Here is a 10,411-nt window from a genome sequence, read left to right as displayed (position 1 = left end):
TCCAACCCTGAAACATAATTTGGACTCATGAACCTTGATCCGCGGGAGTTAGAGCAAGAGTAACTTACAAATCGCGAACTTGGTGGAATTTAGCGTATGGGACATGGGTGCAGAGGGATGGAATGGAGATCACGTAAGAAAGATTGCGTGCAGACGATCGCGATGCGTATATTCGAATTCAGTATCAACAGACATCACACTGGGATGCAAAGTTGGATCAAATCTGCATAGTCATTCGGGTAATACGGCAGTCGCCGGGACAGTTTCACTAATTTCTCCGCGGATCAACCTCATATTAATCTGAAAGAACTCATACCGTCCAACAATAAAGAGTTGAATAATTTATCACGTTAACTATTCTTTGAAATAAGCTTTAATCTAATGAAATGGAACTGCTGTTAACCAAATGCAAAAACCGGTCGTTTTTTAGAGAGAAAATCTGGATAAGCTTGAAGTCACAAATTCTTGAGGAGTTGAATCTTCTGGGCCGGCAAAAATAAATCTCATCACCACGATGTTAAATAAACGGATAAAATGGCCTCAGCCGGATTGGACTTCCGGCTATGACAAATTTAATATCCCCGCGTATTATGGACCTCCTAATCTATCATGTTAAAAATTATTTGAAATAAACTTTACCGCCGTTTGCATTACTACGCGGCCACCCCAGACACAAAACGCGTCGTGTAGATTGCAATAGACTGCCGTCAATCAAACACCTCATTCTACTTGGATGTACTTAAACCCTCATGGCCTATGAGTCAATAGACCCGTTTCGAGTTCCAAATTACCGCTGTGTTTCTTGATTACAGACTCATTTACTCAGGCTTAGCCACGATTTTGTGAAGAATATCACGTGTTCCAGTCAAGGTCCGTCAAGTTTCAGAGTGTTCGTATTGTTGAAGTTGTGCATTCTTTACTTTACCGTTGGTATTTAGAAATATTTACACACTTTCGAGGCTAAGCCTGAGTAAATGAGTCTGTAATCAAGAAACACAGCGGTAATTTGGAACTCGAAAAGGGTCTATTCAATAGCCAATTCGGTCATCGGCCTCGTGGGCTATTCAGTCAGTTGACTAATAGCCCATTCAGGCTCGAGGACTAATTGCTAAATATAATTTTCATTTGCCTCTAGCTGAAAGGAAACTATAGTGTTGACGAGTGAGAAAGACGTTGCCTAAAATATCACAATAGTGGAGCTAAAGGGGAAGCGAGTCCAAACAACGAGCATTTCAGCTTAAGTGCTTGCGAATAGTCGAGTCGTGCTTGTTTGAATGATAAAATAAAATTGCAAAACGGCAAAAAATTTTGACTATCCTGGAAGCCCAAAACAAGGGTTGATGGAGTAAGGAGACTTTTCCCTTGATGAGGTAGTCTAATAAAATTAGATAAATAAAAATTTTATTCGAAAATTCCAGAAGGTACAATGTTGATGAGCGAAGAAGAATAATGCATTGCCTTAATTAATTAATTGGACCTCGAGGCTGATACAAACAAGAAAACTGGCCAGCATTTTTGTTAAGTTTTCAGCTAGTGATAAATTAGAAAATCAGATCAAAAATATGATAAGATAAGTCTGCTGTATCAAAAAGCATGGCTGGAAAACATCCGAGACTGAGTATTTAGTGAAGAACACTTCAGAAGAAAACTGAGAAAACGACTTCTTAATTGTAAGATATCATATGCTCAGCGCTAATGGACATATTTCAGTATACTACAGGATTTCCTATCTCGTCGAAACCGACGTCACATGCACTTAATATTTATTATTCGAGATGACAAAAGATTAAGAAAATTAACGGGTGCTCCAATAAGGCATTGAATGAGAAGTGAAAGGGGTTGTTACGCACTTCAAAGCAACAGTTTAAATGGCAAAAACTAATCATATGACAGATAATTCGTATCATAAAAAGCCACGACTCAAAATTAATTTGATTTCATCTTGCGCGCGGAATATCGACTTCTTTACAATGGGGTTCTCAATTATAACGAACGAGACCAAATCTACACCGAATTCTACTCCATGCCTTTTTCTTGAAGTTTTTTTATTTAACAAAAATGATGGGACTTTATACATCACTACGATTCTGACTCTAGCATTGAATGCTGTATTTGGAATCGTCGCTACTGTTGGCAACTTTATTTTCATTCTCAGTTTATGGAAAACCAACTCTCTCCAGAATCCTTCGAACTTTCTGCTTGGTAATCTCGCAATCTCAGATTTATTGGTCGGTCTAGTTGTTCAGCCAATGTATGTTGCCTACAAGGCTGCTGAACTAAATGGTACCTATGTGTGCTTTGTTCATGTATCGTTTTCAACTTCTGCGTGGTTGGCTGTTGGGGTTTCATTTCTGACGCTGGCAAATATCAGTCTTGAGCGTTACGTTGCTATTTCTAGGCCATTTCTGTACTTGAAAATAATCAGCAAAAGAAACGTGGTTGCACTTTCAGTTTCCATTTGGTTATTCAGCTTTGGTTTAGTCTTTTCTCGCTTTGCTGGAATCAGTACGTTTCACTTCCACGCCGTTTGCTCCCTAATCATCGTGATAAGTTTTACAACCACGACATTCTTTTATATCAAGATCTTTCGCCTGGCCAAGCGTCATCAAAAGTCCATAATTGAAGCACACAAGAACAACGCGACGAAAAATATCGTCCAAGAAAGAAAGTTGACTAAAACTATCAGTTTAGTAACAGGGTTATTTTTTCTCTCATACGTTCCTACCCTTTGCATCATGGTGTACTATAGCGTCCGAGGATATGGACTTGTAGTAAAGACAATTTATTCCTGGACAGACACTGCCTTGTTCGTCAACTCCTCTTGGAACCCCTTTATATATTATATACGTAATCAGGAAATTCGTTTGACAATGTTGAAAATGCTGAAGAAAAAAGAAGTATGTTCACAGAAGAGCCGCATACCTGCCGTGTCCCTTTCTTTTGCAAGAAAGGCTGGGATCATCAAGATAAGTAAAAACCCGAACAAAGAAATCCCAAATGCCCTGAGTTAGTGGCATGAAGTGCAGGAAATCAGTGATCACTTGGGCCTGACTATATTATATATCTTTCAATTTGATATGATTCTTTTTTTAAGCTCAGATTAATATCGATCGATGCATGACATACATTTTAACGAAGTAATTCGTTAGCCAAAATTGTTCAACACCGGTAAATGTTTTAGTGGTAGGGCTAGAACTGTATTTAATGCTAGTTTTAAAATGTCAAACTTAGCATGCTCAGCTTGAAAACAAAACATCCAAATGAATCACTTGAATATTGTTTGGCACTGAACCTGAATATGATACAAGAATATCGAACAGGAAAAATCACGAAGTACTGAGCAAGCTTAAGTAGTTTATTTTTTCTACTTCCCTAGAATCACCTAGTAGAAACTGAATATGGGATTTCAACCGATTCCAAACGAATCACTTGAATATTGTTTGGCACTGAACCTTAATATGATACCAGAATATCGAACAGGAAAAAACACGAAGTACTGAGCAAGCTTAAATCATTTTTTTCTACTTCCCTAGAATCACCTAGTAGAAACTGAATATGGGATTCGTCTTTTTAACAGGTGTTATTCTATATTCAAGTATTGTTTGTATGTTTAGCACTAAACAATATACCCGGATTCAAACAGGAAAAAAACAACGAAATAGGAACGGAAGCTCATTTTTTGTGCTTCCCTAATCCGAGTTGTCGATAGAATAGCTGATTCGTTTTAACTGATGTTCAAATAATTCAAGCCGCCTTGTTTCAATATTGTTGCCTTTTTTTTTTTTTTTTTTTTTTTTTTTTTTTTCCCTTTTTTCTTTCTTTTTACTTGTTAAGGATTAAAAAATTAATTAAAGCTTAAGTTTTACAGTATTCTCAAATAACTTGTGTCATTATATATATTATATATCTGACATTTGGCAACATTGGTAATATTCATTATAAATGTATGTTTTTTCAGTAAAATTTCAAAAGCTGAAGTAGGAACCTGGTGTTTCGCTCAAATAATGTGTGATTCTCATTCTGGCATTTGGCAACATATAACGTTGATCTTCAATTTTGAAATAATCCAAATAATCCAAGAAAAGAGGTACCCACGATAACTCTTAGTAGAGACTTAGGAAACAAGACTCCAGGAGCAATTAAAGCCATATGAAGCCATTTCTTGATTAAAACTCAATAACAAACACCTTTAACTGATAATAATAGCAATACAGCTGCTGTATATATGAATTCCAAACACTAGCACACACGAAATTGTGACGTCTTCCCGTGGCGAATCATCACGTTTTTGTGCACTGTTTCTTGCGAAATGAAAATTCTAGAGCTGCATGATTCATTATGTATGCATGCGGTGTATATAGATCACAGCTGGTCATTAAAGTGCCCCTCACCCTTAACTCAATATTTTTAGTATAATCGATTCCATATGAAGTCCTGAAACAGGTGAATGGTCAAATACTTTTATATGGTTTGAGTCCGTCGTAGTTTCAGTCGTAAATAAAGTCTTAGACTGAGTTTGCAAAATAGTCTTTAGGCAGATGTGAGCAGCATTAAAATAAAAGACTGATAATGTTTATAGTAAAAAAAAAAAAATCAGTGCTGTTAATGTTAAAAGAACAAAAGAAATTACGAAAGGGATACTGGTATAGTGGGAGTCAAACGACGCCATCCAGCATGCAAAACGTCCTTTTTGGAACAAATGAATCAGCAGAGAAAATTTAAGGAAGCGGGAATATTGCTCGAGGCAAACGAGTGACGTATAACCCATTTCAAAAAAAAAAAATTTATATAGGCAATAGACGAAAAGCAATAGGAGATAGTTCATTCAAAGATCCAAGAATAGCTGGAATGACTTGTGTTTCTGCTTCTTATTCTCATAAAGAACATGGTCCTTTGTATCTATTATTTCTTGGGCGTACTCGCCGGCATGTGATGTGTAAAATAATGTGGCCGAGGGAGACTGAGCGAACGCGCGTCTTCTCTCCTTACAGGGCGGGAGGAGGGAGGGCCTTGAAACGGGCACACATATATTGGCCGATCCGTGATGCGGAGAGTAGGACTGGGCACTACTCTGACTGCCAACAATGGCAGACTGTTTGTGGAGGAAGTTCGGCTGACAAGATCTTTCAAAGGTAAATTTACGCTTGTTTATCTTTGTTTCTAGCCAATACAATTTTATTGGTGTTAGAGAACACCCAAAACATGATAAGAGTTTTCATTACGAAGAATTCGCTGGGTTTTGTACTCAAAGAACCATTTTAATAAGCGACTGCCTATGATGTTTACGCTGAATTTTATATAGCAAATGCGGGCGCAGAGCATTTTTGGCTATGTTACAATGTTTTCCAAAACCTAGTTTATATTTTTTTGAAATGTTTATATAGTGTTTTACTTATGTGAAAAAAAATCAGAGCAAATTTGAGCAAGATTAGTTTTTTGACAAACAGTCCGTCATTGTTGACAGTCAGAGTAGTGCCCAGTCCTACTCTCCGCATCACGGATCGGCCAATTGATGTGTGCCCGTTTCAACGCCCTCCCTCCCCCCGCCCTGCTCCTTATTTAGACAATTCTTCCCGCTTGCTTTATCATAATCCCTACCACAGAAGATATAACAAAAGAAGAAAGACCCTTCCAAGGATTATAGATACTTATAATTCAAGTTTGTGTGGGCGTATGTGTGTCGGTGTGATTTAAAATTTGCTATTGCGCTGGTACAAGCTGAAATATATATTTCCTAAAAATAAAACTCAGCCCACAATCTTAGAGATATTTTCTTCCAATTTAATGCCTTTTGTAGAACTGTTTATTGCCGCTACATTTTTACAAGCAGTTATCTTAACGTATCTAGAGATACTGATTTTACAGTTAATTAACACAGCTTATGGCAATAACAATAACTCGGTAAATGTATCTATTTGTCTGTCCTTGATGACTTTACATTCAGTGTAGTCGACATTTTTGTGTCAAGGTGTCTAGTTCTAATTACGACTGTCTAAAAATCGTTTGAGCTTTCTAAGCATGCGCTCTTCGACCTCGTAATCAACCCCAAGACCGTTTTCTTCCTGAGGAGTAAAACAAAACAAGTGCGTTAGGATAATACAGTCAAAAAATTAAAACAAATTGTAAAATTTATGATCCTAATACTCCAATTTACATAATAATAGTTCCAAGTTCCAATAAATCCAAGAGGTTGGATTTGCCGCGCATGATAAAAAGTATAATTTTGCTAGGCGCACGACTCCAATTTCGACTTGGAACTCGTATTATTCGTAGTCACCGAACGGAACTGTAAAATAGAGTATTGTCCTATTTCACTATGACGCCACAGCTTGTTTACAAGTGGACTGAGAAGGTGAAAGACATTACAAATTTCGATTCAAATTTTTCATGAACAGGTGTTTGTCCTTAAATATATACGGTATTTGGTGGCTATGAATGCTTTTCTAAGTTTTAAAATTTCCAATTTTTCAGTTTTTCAGACTCGTACCCAGTCGCTTCTCTTGTCTCTTATTGATTTAACTCTGTGGTTTATGGGAAGAGTCGTCACTTTTTGTCTCTCCTTCCCGAAAGCCATCGCGCGCATTAAAAAAGCGTGAGTGACGACTGGGTACGAGTCTGACACTTTTTTTTTTTTTGTGGTGCTGGCTGTTTTGTTCACCTCTCATGACCATAATCCTTGAAACAAAATATTTTTATAAGACGTCATAATGAAATAGGACAGTTCACAAATCAAGTCGTAACTGGATAAGGAAAGGAATAATATAACGTGTTAACATGGGCATCCAGTTGCAAGGGGAGTGGGGAGGAGAGAGGGGGAAGGTTGGTCAGTTGATGCCGGGATGGTCTGAAAGAGAGAGGTACAAAAGGAGGAGTGATAAAGAGAAAGAGTGATGCAAGGACAAGTGGGTGAAAATTAGACCATGCACTAGAGCCAGGAAGAGAATTAAAAGAAGCAGATACGTTAACTCACCGTCGTCTGTCGTTTCCTTAGCATTGATTCTCTGGTATCTTTTACGTCCACTGCATCTTGATTTGGCTGAAAACAGTGAAAATATATTTAATTTACTATTTATTTTTATTGAAAAAAATGTCAGTTTTATATTTTATGTAAGGCTTTTTCTCCTGCGTCACGCGTTATGAGCCGAAGCGTCGTCTTTATACGAAATTAAATAATATTGAGTTATTTTTTTTCATTCCTGGTGCTCACTTTGATCTAATCTTGACCTTTTAAAGTGGTCACGTGACATGCTAGTGAACTTCATTAACATATATGTCTTATCTAGCAATCTGATTATCATCATACAGTCAATTCAAAAAACGTTGTCGTTAACCGGCTCAAGCCTACGCGACTGGACCGAAAGGAATATGGGTAAAAACCACTGAAGCGGTTAAATATTCGTTCTGAATTAATTGTTCCCGCTAGTAATAAGATAATAATGGCGAGAAACAATCCATCAAATGTATGTCTTTGGGTTTAGCGAAAGAAAAAAAAGGTAGTTGTGATTCAGTTCACAATTCCGAAAATATGAAGGCATTAAAAAACCGTCTCCTTCATAACTTTCCGCTCACCTACGAAGGTTCGTGTCGCAAACCAGGCATAACTAGTCAGATAAAACTATGGAGTCAACTCGGCTTCAATGATTACTACCCAGAGTTCCTTTCGGTCTAGTCGCGTAGGCTTGAGTTGGTCGGCGATAAAATTTTTTGAATTGACTGTATATCGTAGGACAAAATGGTTTCCATTTTTACTTTAACCAATCACAGTGCGAGAAAGCGTAAACCATTCATATAATTAGAATATTTGATTTCAAAAGCCGTTGAACATAATGTGCTTGCGATTCAGTTTTCCGCATGTTTTTGTGCACGCTAATGCTGATATATTTTTTAAATTCTTAATTACTACGTCAAAAACTACTTTTGTGCCTTATTACTTTTGTGTTTCACATAAAAACATCTCAGTACACGAAGGACAAATATAATACTAATTTTTTGGGGGAAACTTCAATTAATAAGTTGATAAAATGCTATAGAATGGGATAATAAATGAACCTAGACAAATGACTTTGAAAACCTATTTTACATTATTTTAACAATGGTTTACTTAAAGTGTATATGACACGAAAACATTCCATCATTTAAAATGTATAGTTTGTTAGTAATAATAAATATATCGTAACAAAATTTGTTTCAAAAGCTTATTTCTTGAGATATTTGCGAAAGTTAATCCCAATTTGTGACGTCATTTTGTTGACACGTACTCTAGATTCAGTAGTATTGTACTAAATATAAATTGTAATTCATATGAATTAACAACAAAAGACATATTTTAGTCAGCTTCATTTGATAGCTTACGTAGTACTCTTCCAATGTTTGGAAACTGAAAAGTGTACTACTTGAAATTAAGATTCTATATTCAAACATATTTCATGTATTTGCAACTAAATCTGGAGACTTGTAAACAAAATGACGTCACAACTCGTGCTAAATTTTCTTGAATTTCTAGAGAAATACGTTTTTGGAACAAATTTAACCGTGATATTCTTATTAATGCCAATAAACTACACATTCTTAACATTAAAATCTTTTCGTGTCATATACACTTTAAAATTTCTTTTACAATTACTCAAACGTGTACAGATAAATAATTTACTATTTGCATCGTTTCCCACTTCTTTCCATTACTTTTTCTCTTCGGTTGACTACAAAGGAAAATGAGTATTTTTTTTCTAAATCACTCATGGATCATACCCTCATGTTGTAACAAATCGATTTTTTTTTATTTTTTATTTTTAATATGTATATTTGCAATCGTTTCTCACGTTTACATCTTTCCTTTTACACTTTAAATCTTCTGTTAACACTATAAAGAAAATTAATATTTTTGGTTCTAAAAATTTCCCTTCTATACCTTTTCCCCTTCCCAAAGCTCTGCTACAAATTCAGTTATCTTCACAATTGTTCCTTTTTTTGCATACTTTTGTTTTCTCCTTCTACGTCTTTCCTTTACTCAGTCTTTCTCGACCCCCTAGTTCTTTGACCCATGATGATTCATACCTTATCATCTTATCCATGCTTTTTCAAATATTTAAGATAAAACAGTAATTTTCATTTCTTTTTTCTTACGTATTTACGTTAGATAGAAAAAATAAAGATTCTCAGAGAGGAAGTTCAGGAAAAGGAAACTAAAGAAAGAAAACAAGTTCAGTTCCATTAGGGGTTGACACGTTCTGCCGTTAGGAAAACAACTGTCTCAAAGAAACGTTTTTCTAGCCATGACATCCTACTCAACATGTAACTAAACATTCCCTTGAAGGGCTTAATCGTCACCTAAACTGTCAGCTACCGTACTATTGAATCACCTGCAACTGGTGTCGAAAATTTTCAAAATCAAGCAATTTCAATCGCAACTTTAACTCGACAGGTATTCAGTCTGGTCTAAATATATCTATCTATGTATTTATATGAATCCATTTAAAACTAGATATATCGTTGGCTGTGTTTAAAATGAAAATGAAGTTTACAAATATATGGAATTAGTTAACTGAATTGAAAAGTATTGAAGGGGAATATTGTAAAAAAAAAAAAAATTGAAATACCATCAACTTACCTTTTCTATTACATCTCGTCTTCCATTTGGTCGGCAAAGCATGGCGCCTGGTCTACAGCGTGGTAACGCCTCAGTGACTGTAGTCGATAAGACCAAAACAGCAAGAACAGAAAAGCAAACTGCCACGGTTATTTCTGACTTCATTTTATCAGCCGTCGTAGAATCTTGTACGTTAGGAGTAGGTGTAGAGAACCGAGTGAATGTGGATTCTTGTGGATGTTGCTGGCTTTTTATAGAGAAAACAGCCAGTCGATTCTATTTGGCACTTTAGTAGGAAGTAGGCGTTGTAATGCTCAATCCTAAGTGAATTGATCTTTAATGACTCATTAATAGCTAACTGACAATGACTAACCTAAGAGAGGCGGTTTTGCTCCGTTGTCATTAATGACAAGCCAGTGGTAACTTTAAAAATGTCTTGTGTAATTATCTGTCTTTGCACCTGCGAGTGTTTATTCAATGTCAAGGAAAGCCTTTTCACCTCACTCATTCGAAAATGTTGGTTGAAAGTGTTTTAGCGGTTCCATTCGTTGGCTGTTATCTTCTACCGCAAATATAACGACTCAACAAAAGATGCTTCAATTCTACTTAGACACGTTGGGTAAACGGGCTTTATTTGGAAAGGCTTGGCAATTCAGTTGCATTTCCAATATTTAAGAATCTTTAGGAATTATTTATTTAGAAGTGGACTAATTCTCTCACTTCCTTGACAAAAGCTACTCATTTCCTATATGATGACAATAGAATGGAAGAAAAGTAGGAAATAGATTGAAACTTAATAATTTATGGGTTATGAAATAGAATCGA

At 36.0% G+C, this 10,411-nt stretch overlaps 1 protein-coding gene and 1 long non-coding RNA gene across 2 annotated transcripts; one reads left to right on the top strand and one right to left on the bottom strand.

Annotated features, from left to right (window-relative positions):
• The first annotated feature begins 1,839 nt into the window (after positions 1 to 1,839).
• Positions 1,840 to 3,802, top strand: LOC116305372 (trace amine-associated receptor 13c-like). The gene has a single exon (XM_031715266.2). The coding sequence runs from the start codon at positions 1,869 to 1,871 to the stop codon at positions 3,009 to 3,011; it is 1,143 nt and encodes a 380-aa protein (XP_031571126.1). The 5' UTR covers positions 1,840 to 1,868; the 3' UTR covers positions 3,012 to 3,802.
• A 1,958-nt stretch (positions 3,803 to 5,760) lies between these two features.
• On the bottom strand, positions 5,761 to 9,958 carry LOC148908667 (uncharacterized). Its single transcript, XR_016120620.1, has 3 exons — positions 9,608 to 9,958; positions 6,971 to 7,036; positions 5,761 to 6,062 (listed from the first exon to the last, which is right to left on the bottom strand). It is a non-coding gene; the product is annotated as an uncharacterized LOC148908667 (long non-coding RNA).
• Between the last annotated feature and the right edge of the window lie 453 nt (positions 9,959 to 10,411).

This window comes from Actinia tenebrosa, unplaced genomic scaffold (assembly GCF_029948245.1).
Source record: "Actinia tenebrosa isolate PJP-AT-01 unplaced genomic scaffold, QUT_ActTen_1.0 PGA_scaffold3__52_contigs__length_22856419, whole genome shotgun sequence".
NCBI lineage: Eukaryota > Metazoa > Cnidaria > Anthozoa > Actiniaria > Actiniidae > Actinia > Actinia tenebrosa.
Note: the sequence above shows the minus strand (reverse complement) of the source record. Positions and strands in the feature narration are given on the sequence as shown.